Here is a 22,201-nt window from a genome sequence, read left to right as displayed (position 1 = left end):
CAGTATCTAACCTGTTGTTAATCATGTCCAGTGTATTTCTCATTTAAGTCATTGTAATTTTCACATCTGAAAGTTCCTTTTGGATCTTTTAAGTATTTTCGTGTCTCTAATTCACATGTTGCCTCCGTTATCACTTCTTCACCGTGTGTACTACAGTGATAGCACCTGCCTCAGTGCCTCCACCTGCTAATTCTGTCATCGGTGTCAGTTTCAATTAATTGTTTATTCTCCTCATATCAGGGTTGTGTTTTCTTGTTTCATTGCACGCCTGGCAATGTTTACTTGGATGCCAGGCTTTGTGAATTTTGCCATGTTAGCTGCTGTATATTTTCTTATTCCTACAAATATTCTTGAACTTTTTTCTGTTATGCAGTTAAGTTCCTTGAACATAGGCGGATCTTTTCGGGTCTTGCTTTTTAGATTTGTTAGCTGGAATTAAAGTAATGGTTAGTTTATGGCTAATATTGCTGCACTCTGAAGCAAACTCTTCTAGGTAGGTTACCTGATGTGCCCTGTGGCTGCACGATTTTATATTCCTACCAACAATGCATAAGCATTCCAATTTTTCTACATTTTTACCAAGACTTGTTACTTCTGGGTTTGGTTTGGTTTGGTTTATAATGGTCATCCTAACAGGTTTGAGGTGGTAACTCATTGTGGTTTTGATTTACATTTCCCTGATGATTAATCATGTTGAACATCATTTCAAATACCTGTTGGACATTTGAATTTATTCTTTGGGGAAATGTTTATTCAAGTCTTTTGCCCACTTTTTAATAGAAATATTCAGGTTTTTTTTTTTTTTGCTATATTATTCAGAGATAATGGCCTGTAGTTTTCTTGTAGTGTGTTTTTCTGGATTTGGTATCAGAGTAATGCTGGCCTTATAAAATGTGTATAGAAGTGTTCTCTTCAGTTTTTTTGGAAGAGCTTGAGAAGGATTGGTGTGAATTCTTATTTAAATGTTTCATAGGTTTCTCCAGTGAAACCATTTGGTTCTAGGTTTTCCTTTGTTGAGAAAATTATTATTACTGATTTAATCTCCTTATTAGTTATAGGTCTGTTGAGACTTTTTTGTGTCTTCATAATTTACTCTCGGTAGGTTGTATGTTTCTAGAAATTTATTTCTCATAAGTTAACTAATTTGTAGGCATATTTTTTCATAGTTGTCTCTATAATCTATTTTGCCTGGTGTTTTACATTTTTAGGGCACGAAAGTAAATGTGGTTCCTGTTATACAAACTTGGGCAGAAGCAGAAGTTTCATTCTGATTGATTTTAGTTACTGTGGGTGTAAAATTACCATTTTTCAAAGAGGAAAATATATAAATATTTATACTCAGAAAATATTCCCCACTATTCCTTCCAGCCCATTCTCTTCATCTTTCTTTTCACCCTGTTCCTGGCTATTCTTTGTAAGTAAGAAATCTCATTAGTTTTCTGGTTGACCCATTTAGTTGTATTTTTTTTTTGAGTACTAATAACTGTTACATGTATATTTTTTATCTCCTCTTCCTTATATGAAAGATATCTTTTTCACTTAAAAAAATTAACAACCTATCCAAGGTATCAGCTTATAAAGATTTTCCTCATTCTTTCTGGTTGTTTCCTAGTATTCCACTGTAGATTCACTGTAATTCAGTCACTCTCCTATGTCTGGACGTTTAGGTTGTTTTCTATATTTTGCACTTACAAACAACGTTGCAATGAATAATCTGATAAATTTATATTTTCCTATTGGAAGTTTAGTAATCCTGGCTCACTTTGAGAATTTCTACACCAACAAAATGATAAAAAATTCAAATCCAAATCTAAATAATATGCAAATCTGATAATTCAGTTTCTCATGAGAGCAGTTTTTTTCACCCCAAACTTGGGAATAAACAACCTATCAACTTGTAGAGATGGTAGGTGAAGTATTCCTAGTCATTGTGTGTCTTAGTCAGTGTGGGCTGTTCTGAGTACCATGGACGGGATGGCTTAAACAACAGGAATTTATTTCTCACGGTTCTGGATGCTGAGCAGTTCAAAGTCAAGTGGCTGATTTGGTGTCTGCTGAAGGCCCTTCATGTGGTTTGCACACAGAAGTCTTTTTGCCGTGTCCTCACATGGTCAAGAGAGACATCAACTCTCTAGTCTCCTCTAATACGGACATACTAGTCCCATTCGTGAGGGTTTCACCCTCATGACTCAGTTCCCTCCCAGAGGCTCACCTTCCAAATGCCATTACACTGGGGATTAAAAATTCAGTCTATGAATTTGAGGCAGACACAAATACTCAGTTCATACCACTGCAGGTATAGTTTTTGAGAACCCTAGCTTTATGCATTAGTCTCAATTCCAACTTCTTCCCTTGCATAGACTGAGGGCCTCTTCTGCTGCCCTCCCCTTACAATACAAGCCTATAGTTGTAACCTTATTCTACGGGCTTTTATAGACTACCAGGGGTGGTTATCTGCTAATTAATTTTTTTTAAACCACCCTTTTTTCTAGCATCAGAGAAGTTCCTTCTCTTTCACATGAGTCACAGCTTTTTAAAAACATTTTAAAATATTTAATTTGGCAGTTTGGAGAGGAAGAATGTTCATGTTAGTTAGTTCACTGAGGTTGCTGGATAACTGACATACAGACTTCCGTGGATGCTCTTATCTGTTCACATACCATTTACCGTGGTAGAGGAATTAGACTTCCGTGGGTGCCCTTATCTGTCCACGTACCATTTACCGTGGTAGAGGAATTAGACTTCCGTGGGTGCCCTTATCTGTCCACGTACCATTTACCGTGGTAGAGGAATTAGACTTCCGTGGGTGCCCTTATCTGTCCACGTACCATTTACCGTGGTAGAGGAATTAGACTTCCGTGGGTGCCCTTATCTGTCCACGTACCATTTACCGTGGTAGAGGAATTAGACTTCCGTGGGTGCCCTTATCTGTCCACGTACCATTTACCGTGGTAGAGGATTAGACTTCCGTGGGTGCCCTTATCTGTCCACGTACCATTTACCGTGGTAGAGGAATTGTCCTGCAGAAAATGGCCAGAGTAGCTACGTGAGGAAATAACTTGATTCAAGAGGCAACTTTTTAGCACATAAACCATTTAATTTTCATCTCAAGGAAATTTGTCATGTCCAAAATTTGGAAAACAAGCAGTTAAGGAGGAAAATAGCTGGTGATGGCTGAAATGGAATAGGATAGCTATACAGTTTTTGAAATGAACCATTTCTATGAAACATAAATGTTAATTGTATTGAATTATTTTCTCTTATGTGCATTTTAGGCAATAATTCTAAAGAGAAATAAAATTCTAAAACTGGGAGTATCTGAACTCAACATTTGGGTAAGATTTAATGTTTTTAATGCAGTTCCTTTAAATTCTTTTTATTTCTATAAACTGAACACAGTTAATATGTTTTAAAATGCTAATGATTTGTTGTTAATAAATAGTTACTGTCTTAAACATAGCTGCTATCTAAGTAAGGTAGATCAATATCTAAGGAAATAGCCCTGAGCAAAGACGAAACGTGGTTTTTGAGAAGTTAGCTCAGGTATTTAACAACCACTTCCTTTGTGTTGCGTTGTGCTAGATCCATTCAGACTTGCTTTTTAACATTTCCGTTCGTCCTGAGTTTCTCTCTAGCTTCAATTAGCCATCCCTTCAATACACAAGTTTGTAGTTTCTTCCTAACTTTCTCTTTTTTCTCTGCATCTATTCATCATCTATCTCTCTTTCCTTCTGCTTCCAACATGAGACTCTATTTTTGTCCTTTTAACATTTTCCTTGCAGTCTTCTGGTTCCTTCTAATTTGAGCCCCTTCTAATTGTTAGATGGAACAGTGTCCATAAACATCAAAGGAATCCTGCCAAGGCTGTATTCAAAGGAAAATTTACATCTTCCTCTACATTTTCAGTAGTAGACTGGAAAGAACATGAATTGACTAAAGTTTAAATTCAAGAATATCAAAGAAACAAAAGATCTAAGGAGGGAAAAGCTGAGATTCAACCAAATGTTCAGCTTACATTTTTTAAGCCTTCCTAGGTATTATTTTCTGTTTTTAAAATTTTATTTATTATTTTTTGTATATTTTATTGCACTTTAGGTTCTGGGGTACATGTGCAGAACATGCAGGATTGTTGCGTAGGTACATACATGGCAATGTGGTTTGCTGCCTCCATCCCCTGTCACCTATATCTGGCATTTCTCTCCGTGTTTCCCTCCCCAACCTCCCTGCCCCTCCCATGTCCCCCCTTGGTCCCACCAAATAGACCCCAGTGTGTGAGGCTCCCCTCCCTGTGTCCATGTGTTCTTATTGTTCAACACCTGCCTATGAGTAAGAACATGTGGTGTTTCATTTTCTGGCTCTGTATATCTTTGGCAAGGATAAGTATTTATTACATGCAATCTAAACAAGGTACTTTTAGATCTAAGTGATTCACGTTAGAGTTTAAGTCAATAGAAGTGAATTCACTGTTTAATGAGAGGCTCTAATTTTTGGTGGCAAGGTAATTATTGAATTGAGCTCATGCTGAAATTTACAAAGGGGAACCTTGTGTGTGTCATAAGGCATGAGAATCATTACAAGAAGGGAAATGGAACCTCCAAGATTATCAAAAGCTTGGTACTAAGGCCCGATAAGGATAGTATGAAAAAGAATATTCTTACTCATGAGCATAGATTCAAAATTTCACCTAGATTAAAAAGATTCCATACACATAAAAGCATAAAAGATTAGTAACTCAAGAACAGTCGTATATATGATAAAGATAATCCATTTGCGATAAAACTGGCTTTATTCTAGGAATGCAAAGTTGTTTCTCAAAAATCCAGAAATGTAAATTATCACATAACAGATTAAAAGGGAAAAACACCTTATGATCATCCCATTAGATGTAGAAAATAAAATTGATGACATTGAACATCCATTTATAATTAAAACGTTTAACACAATAGAAATAAGAGTTTTCTCAACCCAGTAAAATTCTTCACCAATCATTAGTCTTACTGATAATGAGGTATTTAGAGTGTTCTGTTTAAAATCAAGAGAAAGATAAATGTGCTTTTTCACATTTTATTAAAGGTCCAAACTAGCCTAGTAATGCAAGAAAAGTAAGTAATAGGAAAAGGTAAGAAACAGAAAGAAGCAAAATTTATTATAGTATCAATATTTACTAGAAAGAATAAAATAATTGACAGACAATTTTTTATTAGGAATTAGAATTCAATAACATGGCTAGATATAAGATTAATATTCAAAAATCAATTGCTTTTCTATTCTTTGGCAACAAACAGAAAACATATATTTTAAAATATGTCTTGTGTATTAGGAAGAAAAAATCCTTTGGATCTGAATAAATCTAACAAAATGCATACAGTATTTGTATGGGAAAATTTAAAATTTCTAAGATATAAATAAAACATGAAACACATTTGTATGTATGAAGATTCACGTAATGCAGTTCCCCAGCTGACGTTCAGATTCAAAGCACTTTCAACAAGATTGTCCACTTTTCAGTACATGATGGAGTAGTCCATCTATATTCGAAAAACCTGATGTTATACACGAGTATCGGTTCCAGGCCGAGCCATTTTTAATGTTTCTAAGCTGGACATGTTTCTGACATGTCTTGATATATTTATAATGCTGCAGGTTTTTCTTGATTTTCCTTGCACTAGCCTTGGAATCAGCCATTTTTCCAAGCAGTCTGGTTCCTTTTGGTGGAGATTGGTATTTGGAAACCAAGATCTTAGTGGTATGTGCACTCGGTACTCCCAGTGTGTCCTTGTTTCTAGACCCTTTTACTGCACGTGTGTGTGTGTGTGTGTGTGTGCATGAAATCACGATTTCATAACTACAGCTCCAACCCCAGCCCAATGCTATAGAAAGGCAGTTTGGTTAGGTACCCCAGGACTCACAGGAAAACACCACAGGCTGCCATCTCCTGAAATTCCACCCAGTGACAGAAGACACTCAGAAAGTGGGTCTAGGGAAATGCTCTCCATTCTGTGTGTCTGGTATCTGCTATTCCCTCCAGGGAGGCTCCCCATGCAGGTAGCAGCAGCAGGGATCTAACAGGTGCCTTGCTAGCACTAGGCAGCCGAGGAAAGAGCCCTCTGCCCTCTGGCTGACACCCCCTCCCCACAATCCTGGTGTCTCTCACCCTCCACCTCATGGCAAGAGGACATGAGAAGTACATTCTTCCTGCCTTGGCAGCATGACTGGGAACTGAGAGGGAGTACCAGGGCACCAGATGAATCAAGCTGACCGGAATAGCACTAGAACTGCAAAGGCTCTGGAAACGAAACGGTCATTGTAACTATAGAACACAGAAGTAGGCCAGGAGTTGCAAGCTAAACCTAAAAACAAAGTGACTCAGCTGAAATAGAAATTTAAAATAGGATCCACAGCATGTAACGTAGTATTGAAAATGCACTGGACACAATAGCAGAACCACTCATCATAGCAACAATGGAGAAAATGACACCTTGAATGAGAACAGACAATCAACAGATGTCAACACTGAGATAAATCGGGTGTTGGGATCATTTGACAAGGGTTTTAAAGCAGTCATCATAAAAACACTTCAATGAGCAGTTTTAAATGCTCTGGAATCAAATGAAAAGACTATAAAATCTCACCAAAGAATGTGTGTGTGTGCGTGTGTGTGTGTGTCTTTAAAGAACCTGATAATTGTTGCTCTGAAAACTATAATAGCTGAAATTGAAAACTCAGTAAATGGACTTGGTAGCAGAGTGAATATGACAGAGGAAACAATCAGTGCTCTTGAAGATAGAACAGTAGAAATCACCCAATCTAAATTGAGAGAAAATCATGGGAAAACAAGGGACAGGGCCTCCAGGACCTATGATGGAGTAACAAAAGATCTAGTATTTGTATCATGAAACTTTCAGAAGGAATGGAAAAAGAGAGTGGAGCTGAAAAGTATTTTAAGAAGTAATAGCTAAAACTTCCCCACATTTGGTGAAAGACACACCTGCATAGTAAAGACACTGAGCAATTCCCAAGTAAGTCAAACCCAGAGTAATCTGTGCCGAGATACATCATAAGTTAACTTTTAAAAAGAAAAGAAAAATTCTGTAAAGCAGGTAGAGATAAATGACATGTTACCTACAGGGCAAAACGGTTTTGAATTGTACCAACTTCTCATCTGAACCTAAAGAGGCCAGAAAGTTGTGGCAGAATGTTTGTCAAGATGAACTACACATCCAGTGAATGTTTCTTTTAGGAATGAAGGAGAAATAGACAATCAGGGAAAAATAAGAGAATTTGTTGCTAGCAGAGAACCTTAAAGAATGGTTAATTGAAGTTCTTTTGTCAGGTTTGTTGAAAATCAGATTGTTGTAGATGTATGGTTTTATTTCTGAGTTCTCCATTCTGTTTCATTGGTTTATATGCCCGTTTTTGTACCCATACCATGCTGTTTTGGTTATTGTAGCCTTGTAATATAGTTTGGAATCAGGTAGCCTGAAGCCTCCAGCTTTGTTCTTTTGGTTAGGATTGCCTTGGCTATACAGGCTCTTTTTTGATAGCATGGAATCAACCCAAATGTGCATGAATGGTAGACTGGATAAAGAAAATGTGGTACATATTCACCATGGAATACTATACAGTCATAGAAAGGAATGAGATCATGTCCTTGGCAGGGACATGGATGGAGCTGGAAGCCAGTATCTTCAGCAACAGAAAACCAAATACTACGTGTTCTCACTTATAAGTGGGAGCTGAACAATGAGTACACATGAACACAGGGAGGGGAACAACATCCACTGAGGCTTGTCAGGGGAGGGAAGGGAAGGGAAAGCATCAGGAAAAGCAGCTAATGCATGCTGGGCTTAATACCCGGGTACTGGTTTGATAGATGCAGCAAACCACCATGACACATGTTTACCTATGTAACAAACCCATGCGTCTTGCACATGTACCCCGGAACTTTAAAAAAGTTTCTGGAAACAAAAAGGAAATGAAAGACAGAATCCTATAATATAGGGAAGAAATATGAAACAGCAAAATAGATACACAGAGGGTTAGATATAATAGACTATTCTTCTCATGAGTATTTCATATACTTTTTTGCTTTATTTTGTTATTCTTTATTTAGATTTTTAAGTCAAGGATTTAATTCATTTATTTTCACTCTCTCATTTTTATTGATAAAGGCTTGAGGCCATGAATTTACTTCCTATCCTTGCTCTCAATCTTCCTTACTTTCCATATGGAAATGGTATTTGCCTGCCAGGCTGCTGCCATCGTTTTATTTTTCATCTTTCTGAACCGGCTTTTGTCTTCCCTGTATAGCATGCGCTGAGTCTGTCTTTGCTTTGTGAGATAATGTGAAAGTCTTTATTGTAAGTTTTGTTTATTTTACTGTATTTGCTTTGTTTCTGTATATGATTTTTCTTTTAAACTTTTTGCATTTAGGAGAGTTACTATTTAATTTCCTCAATTATTGCATATTTGAAACGTTTTTTTAAAAAATATCCTTTTAGTGACAGATTGGCTAGATATAAAATCCTTGGTTCTTACTTTCAAAAATTTCTTAAAAATGTATCTACACAGCTGCTTTGATTTGTATGTTTCTTTTAACCAGTCTGATGCCAAATTCTTCTGTCACTTATAAATTACGTGACTTTTGTGCCTGGAGGTACTGAGGAAATTTTATATTTCATAGTTCTACTGAAAGATGTCTTAAGTTAGTTTACCATACCAGATTAATTTTTCCAGTACCCCCTGGATTTTTCCAAATGCAGATTAATGTCTTCTTTTATTTCTGGGAAAGTTTCCTAGAATTACAATTTAAATGCTAGTTTTGATGAATTGCTGTGGTTTTCTTTTTCAGGCACTGCAGTTATAAGTATGTGTGTGCCTTTCTTCCATTCCTACCACTCTATCTGGTCCTTCTCGCTTCTTTCTCCTGTATCATTTTCATTCTTCATCATTGTTTTAGTGCCTGTACTTCCATGCCTTCATTACCTTTATATTTGAATTTTTTCTCTTTTCATCATCTTGTGATTTCAGTTTTTGATAATACTCTCCTTTTCTTCCATTCCCTTTCTATGTCTAATAAACCTCTTTTATTTCTTTTTGCTTTTTCTCATCTATTTCTGTTCTTGGGTTTGGAATTTTTCGTTTAAATTGCCTTTTTGATATTTCTGAATGCTTGTTTGAGGATATTTAATTCAACTCAATTATGCATAATTATCTTCTGCTTTGTGAGACTTTATTGTTCAGTGGTGTGGATTTCATTGGCTGAAATATCTGACCTTCGTGTTTGTTATCTTCTTATAGAAGCTTTGGATGTTTAGACAGGCATTTCTCATCTACTGATTATTTTGTTTTCTGGTGTGAGTACAGACCTCTTCTGAAAATGTAGCATAGTGTGGCTTTTTTCATTGAGTAACTTTTCTCTTTTTTTGTGCACGATGACAGTAGCGACAGATAGTCTTTTGGTTTGGGTTCTCACTTTTTCCGGCTGGATGCATTTTTCCTTCTTACACTCCCGTTTTTATCCTTTCTTTCTGGAAATGGTGCCTTTCTGACATCAGTGCTTTTGACCCTACCCACTCTTGGACCCTGCTCCGTACTCCCATTTACCAGTCCCCACGGCTCTTTTCTCACATAGGGTGGACTGTTCTCTTCCTTGGGTTATTTTATTTCCAATGTAGACCCCTGTCTTTCCTTTTCTTCTTTATCCTTTTATGGGTCTCTCTGCATTTTCTGCAAAGGCTTAGGTCAGGGACTTGACGTATAATTCTTTGTGTTTGTTGCTTCCTTTTCTATTCATAGGTAATATAAATTTTTTGTTGTTACCCTTTTCCATATATGTGGTTCCAATATTATTATACTTGTTGGCTGGTATGTGCAGAGATTTGAATTTAGGCTGCTGTAATTTTCCCCAGGCTACCAAGAAGAATACAGTTCCCTTTTTCATCAAGGCTAGTAAAAAAATGACACCACCACCACCACCAAAACCAGGCACCTCATTGTCAGTTCTAGTTCATATTTCTCTTTTTTTTATTTTTTGAGGCGGAGTTTCGCTCTTGTTACCCAGGCTGGAGTGCAATGGTGCGATCTCGGCTCACTGCAACCTCCGCCTCTTGGGTTCAGGCAATTCTCCTGCCTCAGCCTCCTGAGTAGCTGGGATTACAGGCACGCACCACCATGCCCAGCTAATTTTTTGTATTTTTAGTAGAGATGGGGTTTCACCATGTTGACCAGGATGGTCTCCATCTCTTGACCTTGTGATCCACCCGCCTCGGCCTCCCAAAGTGCTGGGATTACAGGCGTGAGCCACCGCGCCTGGCCCATATTTCTCTTTCTTAAAGGAAAGCTCAAGTTTTCAAATTTCCAAATTGTTCTTCCTTGAAGATGGGCTCATGTAATTGTATTTCCACAGGAGTGGCAGAAGAAATTTGGAAACAGACACACAAATACTCCGTTTTCTTAATAGAAATCAAAAAGAAGTAACTTTTAAAAACCTCTTTAGATTTAGGATATGTATAAACAGCCACTTCTCTGACGCACACGGGGTTTTTTCTTGGTTTGAATCCCCCTCCTTCTGTCTCTGTACAGGGGAGCTGTTTTCTTCTTCTTTCCTTCTTTCTAGGCGTAAACTTTTCACTCCTTAAGACAAAAAAAAAAAAAAAAAAAAATTTCGGATATGTAAAATTCTAGTGTTTTTATATATTTTATACCAGTGTCATCAGTTTCAGTTCTTTGTTTTTAAACAAGATTTTCTAAGGGAGCTTTTTTTTTTTTTTTTTTTTTTTTTTTTCTGAGACAGAGTTTTCAGTCTTGTTACCCAGGCTGGAATGCAATAGAATGATCTCGGCTCACCACAACCTTTGCCTCCCAGGTTCAAGTGATTCTCTTGCCTCAGCCTCCTGAGTAGCTGCGATTATCTGGGATTACAGGCATGTGCCATCGCACCTGGCTAATTTTGTATTTTTAGTAGAGACGGGTTTCTCCATGTAGGTCAGCCTGGTCTCGAACTCCCGACCTCAGGTAATCTGCCCACCTCAGTCTCCCAAAGTGCTGGGATTATAGATGAGAGCCACAGCGTCTTGCACTTTGTAAAGGAACATTTTTTTTTTTAAAAAAAAACCTCACCATTTATACCTCACATAATTAAATTTTTTTCTGTGTCATTTGTAGATATAATTGAATACTTTAATTGGGTGGTTTGTATAGTTTTAAATACGGCACTTCTATTTTGTTTTCTAGCTAATTCAAGGTAGTGTTTGGTGGTGTGGAACAATCATTTTGAAATTTCTGACATCTAAACTCTTAGGCGTTTCAGACCATGTAAGTACTTTTTAGTTAAAACATCAGCATTCTTATAAATATGTAGCTGAATGAAAACTTTGAAACCATCTACTCTTATCTCTTCATTTGACAGAGGTTAAGTGCCTTCTTTAAGGTCTCCAGACTAGTTATTGGCAGAGTCAATAACAAAATCTTGCCGTTCAGTGATCTTTGTAACCCACTAAAAAGAAAGCATATTAGTGAATGCTGACTTCAGGTTTTAGGGAAAAGACAAAAAAACTAATAGTTTGTTAAGTGGTTATTTGTTTATATTTCAGGTAAAATAGAAATAATTTGTTGTTTACACCAGAAGTTATCTATTTATTGCAGATGTTAACATATGGGAGGCTGTCCTCAGCTTTGAAAATACAGAACTCTTAAAATCTCAATATTGTTTTCTTTATAAATATGGCCTAAAATTAATGTCTGATTTCATGTTTTAAGGCCCTTCTTGTTATATAAAAAGAGAATGTTAAAAATTTCTGGTCATTTCCTTTTCTAGGAAATACATGAAGGACATTTATCTCTCATGTAGTATTTCCATTTGTTAACATCTTAAATAATAGCCCTTTTCAAGGCCTAAGTCCCTGCTTAACTAACTGGTTTAGGGAATAGAAAACAATGCATCAGTCTACTTTTTGTTTCTAGCACTTTCTGTGCACATGTGAGTCTATCATACAATAAATCTATGTTGAAATTTGCCTCATTTAATGCTATCCAATTAGGGACCTGTTTGATGCTGAAATCATGAACTTTGATTTATAGTATTACTTCTCTAAGAGGTCAAATGCTATCTCTATGCAATATAACATGCGACATGTTTATATTAAATGAAATTTCTAAACGTAAGGGTTTATTTGCCATTTATTGCTAGCTTTGCATAATGGTTTATTAGTTTATTTGTTGCTGCTGTTCTCTGGTATGTCTGACACATTTCCCCTTTTTCCTTTCCTTTTTATGGTTTTAAACTTTATTATATATGTCTTATGATAAATTTTATTTAGACCTTATTTATTTATCTGTTAAGTTCATTACTGATTTTGTTTCATGTCTTATTTCACATTGCCCTCAGCTCTTTACAAATCCTTTTTTTTTTTTTTTTGAGACACAGTCTCACTCCGTCACTAAGGCTAGAGTGCAGTGGCCAATCTCGGCTTGCTGCAACCTCCACCTCCTGGGTTCAAATGATTCTTGTGCCTTGGCCTCCCCAGTAGCTGACATTATAGGCACATGCCACCATGCCTGCCTAATGTTTGTATTAGAGAGATGGGGCTTCACCATTTTGGCCTGGCTGGTCTTCAACTCCTGACCTCAAGTAATGCACCCACCTCAGCCTCCCAAAGTGCTGGGATTACAGGCGTGAGCCACCATGCTTCCCCTAGAAATCTTAAAAAAAAAAAAAAACAAACAAAAACAAACAAACAAACAAACAAAAAAAAAAAACCACTTCCTTGGTAGGGCTGAGTGACTTCCTTTAAGTGACAGCTGTGAGAAGCCGTAAGTTATGGTGGTTTGGTTAAATTACTCTTAGTCGCCAGGTGTACTCTAAGTTAGGAAAATAAAGTGCAAATCTAAATTATCCTTGGCTACTGGTAGATAAGAAAAAATAAATGAATGAAAACCACTCATAATCATCAAACTTATAAACTAATTTCTGCCCCTATAAAATAATTTGAATTTAGATTTTGCTTGCCAAATATTTTCCTTTTTATGGCCATAGAATGCTGTGGAACAATAATTGTCTCACCAAGAGCAGGTTGTAAATAATCAGTAGAAAAATAGAAGCTCTGCACTGGGTTTGGTTGTGGGGATCTATTTTTATCCTTGGACGTCACAGTAGCTAAGTCAAGGATCAAAGTGGTATGTACAGTTGTAATTCTTATGAGGATCAGATCTCATCTTTAATTGCTTGAATATATTGTCTGAAAACCATCAAGAAGTATCAAACATTGTAATCATTCCATGAGGCTTTGTGAAAATGGCCATACCCAGAAAGCTTATGACTTACAATGTGTGTTGAAAGTAGTTACGTAAAATAGTTTTTCATGATGAATTGTCTCATTATAAAATCTCCTAATTAACTACATGGCAGTTTCTTCTCAGCAGATACTGATTCTAGCTCAGTTTTTGCCATCGTCTCTTTACGTTTTTCTGATTCCTTTCTACCTGTCATTTTTTGTGATATTTCTCTTTATTTTCAGTTACCTTGAGAAGTCAGCACATCATATATTTGGTTCACTGTAGTTTTTTGTTTTCTTAGGGGGATGTCTAAATACACTGGATTTATCTGCTCTATAAACTTTGTTATTCTTACATCAATAAATTATTGCGGGCTATAATTTGTGGAATTTTCATTCATTTTACCTCATTTTCTCCCAGATTCGACTGAGTGATATAATAGCAGCCAGAATCTTAAGGTATACAGATTTTGATACCTTAATACACACCTGTGCTCCTGAATTTGACTTCATGGAGAAAGCGGTATGAATGTTTCTCTTTTTTCCTTCTCTACTAATAATGATGAGTTTTTGCTCTAGTTTTCTTTCTTAATCTGAAACTCAAAATTTTTACTCAGAAACAGTCAACTTATTTGATATTTTATATGATAACTTTTGCTAATCCACCTTCTTCACTTGTTTTTTTGTCTATAAAATAAAAAAGCCTCTGTAACTCTTATAACAATTAAATGAGATAATCTGAGAAGAGTGTTTTACAGACTATATGACCCACAATAATTACTATTATTACTAATCAACTACTTTTAATTATCTAGGACACTTTGAAAGATGGGACCATTCAGGAGGAAGTCTAAATTTTTGTTTCTGTTTTTAAGAAATTCAGTTTTATTACAGTTAATACCCCAACTATTGTAACATCTTTAATGAGGTATTACAGAGAAAGATATGCTACAGATGAGTTTTAATGAATATCTAAAAATTCATTTTAAATTATAGAAATGCAAGGTATTATTCTTTTTAAGAAGTTCATGTTATAAAGCTTTAAAATATAGGCCCAGCATGGTGGCTTATGCCTGTAATCCTCGCACTTCGGGAGACCAAGGCGGGTGGATCACTTGAGGTCAGGAGTGACCTCAAGTCTGGCCAACATGGTGAAATCCATCTCTACTAAAAATACAAAAACTAGCTGGGCACGGTGGTGCAGGACTCGTTTTAGCTACTCATAAGGCTGAGACAGGAGAATTGCTTGAACCCAGGAGGCAGAGGTTGCAGTGAGTTGAGACTGTGCCACTATACTCTAGCCTGGGAGACAGAGCTCTGTCTCATAATAATAATAATAATAATAATTGCCTCTTTGTAGATTCATGGAACACAAGATCAGGAAGGGCTTTGAGAGACCATGCATATATACTTCTTTCATTTGCAGATAAAGAAAAGCTTGCCTAAAGCTCACACAAGCCAAGATTAGGACCTGGATTCTAATAGATTCTAGAACTCCCAATCCAGGGCTCTTTCCTGTATTTAAAGCTTAGTTTTTTTTGTAGACCATAACAAAGTTGCTACTAGACTGATTATTCCTTGTGTAATAATTATGAAATCTGAATTAGTGGTGAATATAATAATAAAATGTTCTTTTATCCATCCACCAGTTATCCATCCATTCAAAAACTATTGACCACTAGTTATCTGTGGGACAGTTTGCTATAGCATGACAAAGAACAAAATGAACGTGTTTCTTGCTTTTAAGAAATGTGTAATTTAGTTACATGGTAAATTACTCCTATCACAACAACAGGTCATCAGAATTAGGTAGACTGTGTTATTTCTGTACTTATTCCTAGTTCTAGTAATTAGCTTTGGATAGCTTCCTTCGTGCTTAGCTCTAATTGCACTAAGGAACATAATGGAGCCATCTAGTACAGAAAACCATAATGTAGGACCCAGGAATCGGTCAACACACATTTTAAAACTGAGCATTATGTAAATTTAAAAAAGAAAGGAAAAAAATAAAAGACATACCAATTCTAGTTTTATTAAAATAAAAAATATTTCATTAAATTTTTGTAATACAGTTTATAATTATTTTTATAATTTTAATTATTAAGACATGGAAGACAAAGAAACTTTACCTTTTACTTTTAAGAAATTTTATGCCACCTAGTTTGACATAGATGTTTACTAATTTAATGTAAAAGTCATAAGTAACTATTTTGGATGATTTGCTGTATTTCAGACTCCGCTGAGATACACAAAGACCTTATTGCTTCCAGTTGTCATGGTGATTACATGTTTTATCTTTAAAAAGGTATTTTTAAACAAATTATTATTTAATTTTGGCATCAATGTAAAGGACTATAATAACACAAATTGCTCAGAATTCCGTGTTATTTTTAGGATGAACTCTTTCTAAAAGTTTGCTTTTTATTTAGATCTTTCATTACTGATCTTTTTATAAAAGGCCATGTTAAGAGATATTCTTATTTTTTCTTTCAAAAGATGTATATCAGTCACTGACTGTGTATGAGGGACTGTGTTAACATTGTAGGTACACCCAGACAAATAAAACGTGGCCACGCCTGTCTTGGAACCTCCAGTCCTGGATTACTGGGGGTGGGGGTGCAAACATGAAGCAAATAATCGCACAAATGTCTAAAGAATTAAAAATTGTATAGGTGCGGCCGGGCGAGGTGGCTCACGCCTGTAATCCCAGCACTTTGGGAGGCCGAGACGGGTGGATCACGAGGTCGAGAGATCGAGACCGTCCTGGTCAACATGGTGAAACCCCGTCTCTACTAAAAATACAAAAAATTAGCTGGGCATGGTGGTGCGTGCCTGTAATCCCAGCTACTCAGGAGGCTGAGGCAGGAGAATTGCCTGAACCCAGGAGGCGGAGGTTGCGGTGAGCTGAGATCGCACCATTACACTCCAGCCTGGGTCACAAGAGCGAAACTCTGTCTCAAAAAAAAAAAAAAAAATTGTATAGGTGCCATGAAAGAAAAGTCCAGTGACAGTGTTAGAATCTTTCAAATGTAAAGCACAACGACGTCTCGATCTAACTTGAGCGGGCTTGCATAGAAGAGATTTGCATAGCTAATTAAAAAATACTTTTCTACATGTTCACTGTTTTCATGACAGAAGAAAAGAATATATTAATAAAAGAAATAATCTTTAAAATACCACTGGCAGATTTCTTGGTCTGGGTAGAGTTTATCTAAAAGAATGGTTAAAGGCAGTGGTTTTTTGTTGTTGTTGTTAGCAATCTTGATCCATCTTTATAATATTTACAAGTTATCTGGTCTTAAACCAGTATGTATTTATTTTATACTTTTAAGCAGATAACAAGAATGTGATTTCCCTATTACCATACCAGTTGTGGTCTTGTTGAAAAGAGTTTTCTGTATTTAACGTCAGATTGTGTATCTTCTCTGTGTAGTTGTAGTTGCCTCATTTCTCACTCCTTCGTTTACACATAGATGTAAATAAATCTCCCTGACATCTCTGTTGTTTCGCCCTTGATCCAGTTCCCTGGGAACCATGTGGAAAGAGTCAGGATAAAGGAAACAGGGAGGAATGGGTAAAATGTGAGCAGGTTTACTGCCCGGCATCCCTTTTGCCCTTGCTGACTTAGAATGAAGATTTTTCTCCACTGGCCTGTTTCATCAAGGCAAAATGTTAAGTTATTCTTATGAGTGGAGCCAATGCATGAATTAACTCTTCAATGGAGAGACTGCCAGTGTGGGAGAAAATGACAGCTAGAGCCACAATTGCTATATTAAAAAGAATTAAGATCCAAGACTCATCAATACATTGCTAGTCTCCAAACACACCACAACCTGAACCATGCATGTGCACTAGCAGGGGTGTGTGTGCGCGTGCACACACACACACCCCACAGCCAGCCAAGTTTCATACACACGTACACACACACACACACACACACACACTCATCCCTGTAGCCGGCCAAGTTTAATACACACATACTCATGTGTGCACACACAAACTCTTCCCTGCAGCCAGCCAAATTTCATACACATATATATACACAGGTACACACACACACACACACACACACACACACATCCCTATAGCCGGCCAACTTTCATACACACGTACACACACATACATGTACAGTCATCCCTGTAGCCAGCCAGGTTTTATACACACACACACTCACACACACACACACACACACTCACATTCTCCCTCTCTCTCTCTCTCTCATCCCTGCAGCCAGCCAAGTTTCACTCCTTTCTGCCTTCTTATAAGCCCTTCAGTCTTCATTTGTCCTATTGTGGCTTATTTTTCACCCCAAGGATACTTGAGATGGTCATTTAGTTTGCAATTATGTGAAGTCACTTCTCAGAAGGAGACAGAAAGGCATATATCATATTTCCTGTTCCTGAGGGCTCCCTTAAACATTAGAAAATATTTTCTTTGGCAGAGTGTTTACACTATTGAATCAGAGCATTTTAAATATCACAGTATTCCTTAGAAAAGTTTCACTGATCTGATTCTATTTGCAGACTGTTCGTGATATTTCATGTGTTTTAGCTACAAACACTTATCTAAGGTAATTATATCATCATTTTAAAACATACTGTATTCAATTATTAAATAACTTACTGTAACATTAATTTTTCAAATGAATATGCATTAAACTTTAGCATTATGATTAATAAAGGAGATATGCATCAAACATAAATGTTTTCTTAAAAATAGTCTTACAGATTTCTTATACATACTTGGATTCATTTTATTTGGAGATATTTATATTTGTGAACTAACTCAAAGTTTAAATTGGTAAATTATATCATTAGAATTTGAAGTCAGTAAGCTAATGTTTTATTTTTGTAATTCTCTTTTCAAAAATCCAACTCCGGGCTGGGCACGGTGGCTCAAGCCTATAATCCCAGCACTTTGGGAGGCCGAGGCGGGTGGATCACAAGGTCAAGAGATGGAGACCATCCTGGTCAACATGGTGAAACCCCATCTCTACTAAAAAAAAAAACAATTAGCTGGGCATAGTGGTGCGTGCCTGTAATCCCAGCTACTGAGGAGGCTGAGGCAGGAGAATTGTTTGAACTCAGGAAGTGGAGGTTGTGGTGAGCTGAGATTGCGCCATTGCACTCCAGCCTGGGTAACAAGAGTGAAACTCTGTCTCAAAACAACAAAAAAAAAAATCCAACTCCAGCAATGTTATCAAGCTTTTAATTTTTTCTGACAGGTAAAAAAAAGTTTATTTTATTGCATAAATTCTTTGTCATTGGAGTCTTGCAGTTTTTCATGTGTTTGTTTACTATGTTTCTTTTTGACCTTTAAAATTTTTTCTGTAGTGTTTTGTGGGAGTCTCTCTCTCTCTCACTTTCTTTCTTTTAAATGTAGACAGAGTCTTACTCTGTCACCCAGGCTGGAGTGCAGTGGCATGATCTCTGCTCACTGCAGCCTGGACCTCCTGGGCTCAAGCAGTCGTCTCATCTCAGCCCTGCTAAGCAGCTGGGACTACAGGTGCACATCATCATCTCAGCTAATTTTTGTATATTTTGTAGAGAGGGTGTTTCACCATGTTGGTCAGGCTTTTCTTTTTCTTCCTTTTTTAACTTTCAGAGAGGGTATAAATATTTGTGTTTCTGAATATTTATGAAATATTTTTCTAAACTTATTGTTAAAACTATTTATTGTATAACATTTTTTGTATGGTTTTAGCAATGCCACTAGAACTAAGGCATAAGCAGATGTCAGCAAAATGTTATCATATGTGTCACACATAAGTAAATTGCTACAGGACTCAAGAAGCAGATTGTGAAGAGTTTCCTTCTGAGGGAAATATGATCACAAATTACATTTTTTTAAATGTTCAACTTTTATTATAGATACAGGGGGCATATATACAGCCTTGTTACATGGGTATGTTGTACCCAGGTAGTGAGCATAGTACCCTGATAGTTTTCAAGTTACATTTTATATTTGTAAATAGAACATTTGATTTTATTTCGTGACTTCTATTTTATAGAACCGTTTTAGATTTAGAGAGAAATTGTGACAACAGTAGAGAGAATTTCCATAAACCCCATATCCTATGCTTGTATGGTTGTCAGAAGAGCTCGTTAAGTTCTTAGGTGCATCTGTTGAAATTGTTTCCAAAATAAGGAGGATAATAGACCCATTCTGTATTGTTTCAGTCAGTCAGACGAAGCACAGGGGAATGTGTCTTGGCATTCTGAAAAGAGTGAATGGAGAACCCTGGAGACTAGTCCCATAAGGGGTGCATGAAGGGACTTGGGATGTTTAATTGGATAACAGAAGATTGAAGGGTACATGGCAACTGTCTTCATATATTGCAGAGGGTGTAATACGGAAGAGACAGACTCGAGGGGAGATAATTACACAGAAGATGGAAATCTTATGTATTGATGACATACCTGAAATTGACAGGCCTGTTGTGTATGGGCAGGGGGTCTGGGTTACATTGCAAAAATAATACTGTCCCTGCTTGTAGTAACACTTTCTGAAAAACCAGTGTGTCAATAATCTCTTAGATCTGCTGCTCCAGGTGTCAGTAGCTTTGTATGTTTCATTTTAGAAAACACGTAATAGACACACAATATATATTTTTTAAAAATAGAATTGTACTATTCTTCTTCTTCCGCAACTTGTTACTTGTATTTAATAGTGTGTCTTGGGCCTCTGCATTGATCTTCACTTTACTTTGTGATGGTCTTAGGGTTTTATTGTTTACCATCATGAGGGACTGCCACGTGGTTAGCCTTTCCCATATCAATGAAAGTTTAGATTATACGTAACTTTTCTCATACCAACCAATGTTTTGAGGAATGAACATCCTTGTTCGTGTCTCTTGGTATACTCATTCTAAAAGTATTGCTATAGGATAAAATATTTGAATTTGGACTGCGGATTATGAGGCTTACATATTTTCGAATTTGATGAATACTGAGCTAGTATAATGATGAGAGTGTCCATCATTTCCATGCAACTCCACCAACCCTGTTATCAAGCTTTTAATTTTTTCTTATAGGTATAAAAAAGTTCATTTTATTGTATAAATTCTCTGTCAGTGGAGTTTTGCAGCTTTTCATGTGTGTTTACTTTGTTTCTTTTTGACCTTTAAAAATTGTTTTGTGGGGCCTGTGTGTGTGTGTGTGTGTGTGTGTGTGTGTGTGTGTGTGTGAGTCTTGCCACTGTGTATGAAGTAGCACGATCTCAGCTCACTGCAACATCTGCCTCCTGGGTTCAAGCAATTGTCCTGCCCCGGCCTCTGGAGTAGCTGGGATTACAGGCACCAGTCACCACACCCAGGTAATTTGTGTATTTTAGTAGAGACGGTGGTTTGCCGTGTTGACCAGGCTGATCTGGAACTGTGATAACCCAGTGAGTCACAGAGACAGTGCCACACTCCGAATTTCAAATTAAGAGTTCTTTTATTGCCGGCAACCAAGAGTCAACTCTCACTCAAAATCTCTTGGCCCTGAAGAAGGGGCTTGACTTTCCTTTATACCTTGAGTTAGGTAGGGGAGGGGGAAACTATATGAAGCAGAATTTTACAGAAGCAGAATGAGCAGGTTAGAGGGACGAGGTTGCAGGCCAGGGTATTTCCAAGCAACCACCAAGGGGGGTTCAAAGAGAGTTATTCACAGTAGCAGGTGTGCTTGCCAAGTGGGATGTAGTTACATTGGTTATATGGCAGGGTAAGCACAGAGTCAGCGTGACATAAGCACAGCATCAGTGTGGCCCAGTTATGCCCCCGAGGGAGACATGGCAGGGAGAAAGAGGCAAAAATGGAGTTTGCAGCTAAGATGGAGTCAGTTAGGCTAGCACAAGTTCGGTTATCACAGAAATGATCTCAGGTGATCTGCCCACCTCAGCCTCCCAAACAAAGTGCTGGGATTGCAGGCATGAGCCACTGCACCTGGGCTGTGTGTTACGTTTTTGCTGTTTCCGGAGACAGTAACCTTTTGTCTTTTATGTGTATTACATAGTTTCTTCCAAGATGTCAACTTAGAATTCATTTATGGTCTCTGCTCTACAGAACTTCACAATGTCTGTACAATCACAGTTGCACGTTTTTTTTTTCTTTTCTGGGTTCATATGTTTCTTAGAAACATACATCAAAAACCTTAACATATTTTTTTATGTTTTCTTTCATAATTTTCTTTTTACGTATAGGTGATTAATCTTGCATTAATTTTGTGATATAGTGACATAGAGGAGTCTACCTTTTCCCCTCAAATGAGGTATTGTCCCAATACAGTATTGCATAAATCTCTTTTTCCAGTCATCTGAAATGTCAGCTTTTATGACTTACCAATTCTCATTGTGCTTGAGTCTGTTTTAGATTGTCTCTTATATTGATCTGTTGGTTTACAGGAAAGATGTTTTACTTTTTTTTTTTTGTATCATGTTTATATCTAGCCACATTACCAAACTTGCCAGTTCTAACGGTTTTTCCATTGATGCTCTGTATTTCCTAGGCAGGTTATCATATAACCTAAAATTATAATGACCTTCTAATATTGATACTTCTCTATTTTCTTGTCTTATGTATTAGCTAGAACTTCCAGAACAACTCTGAATTGCAGTGATAATGGGCTTGCCCTTATTTTGCTTCTGACTGTAAAGTGAACAACGCCTTTATTGTCTCACTCTTTCATTTGCTGTTAGTGTGTAATAGATAGCCTTTATTTCACTAAGCAAGTTTCCTTTCAGTTTATATAAACCAGGATAATTTTAAAAATTAAATAAAAAATAGATGTTGAAAGTGTATAATGTGTGAACAGTAACTCATTACATGGACACAGGGAGGAGAGTACTAAACACTGGGGCCTATTGGGGGGAAAAGGGGAGAGCCAGCAGGGGGGTGGAGCTGGGGAGGGATAGCCTGAGGAAAAATGACAAATGTGGGTGAAGGGGAG

The 22,201-nt window shown here is 37.0% G+C and overlaps 1 protein-coding gene and 1 long non-coding RNA gene across 5 annotated transcripts in view; one reads left to right on the top strand and one right to left on the bottom strand.

Annotated features, from left to right (window-relative positions):
* Positions 1-22,201, top strand: part of DPY19L2 (dpy-19 like 2) — a 104,020-nt gene that overhangs the window by 38,450 nt on the left and 43,369 nt on the right. Inside the window, exons 12-16 of one of the 4 annotated variants that reach the window (XM_002751346.5) lie at positions 3,276-3,335; positions 11,236-11,316; positions 13,696-13,797; positions 15,508-15,579; positions 17,798-17,844. In XM_002751346.5, the coding sequence (XP_002751392.4) occupies positions 3,276-3,335; positions 11,236-11,316; positions 13,696-13,797; positions 15,508-15,579; positions 17,798-17,844 (362 nt within the window). The remainder of the gene's footprint in view (positions 1-3,275; positions 3,336-11,235; positions 11,317-13,695; positions 13,798-15,507; positions 15,580-17,797; positions 17,845-22,201) is intronic. The other 3 variants (XM_035253150.3, XM_035253151.3, XM_078342195.1) reach the window with 3 other exon arrangements.
* LOC144578313 (uncharacterized) overlaps positions 4,768-22,201 on the bottom strand; it is a 118,066-nt gene continuing 100,632 nt past the window's right edge. Inside the window, exon 2 of the long non-coding RNA XR_013523812.1 lies at positions 4,768-10,635. This is a non-coding gene — a long non-coding RNA (uncharacterized LOC144578313). The remainder of the gene's footprint in view (positions 10,636-22,201) is intronic.

This window comes from Callithrix jacchus, chromosome 11 (assembly GCF_049354715.1).
Source record: "Callithrix jacchus isolate 240 chromosome 11, calJac240_pri, whole genome shotgun sequence".
NCBI classification, from domain to species: Eukaryota; Metazoa; Chordata; class Mammalia; order Primates; family Cebidae; genus Callithrix; species Callithrix jacchus.
This window is presented reverse-complemented; position numbering and strand designations above follow the sequence as displayed.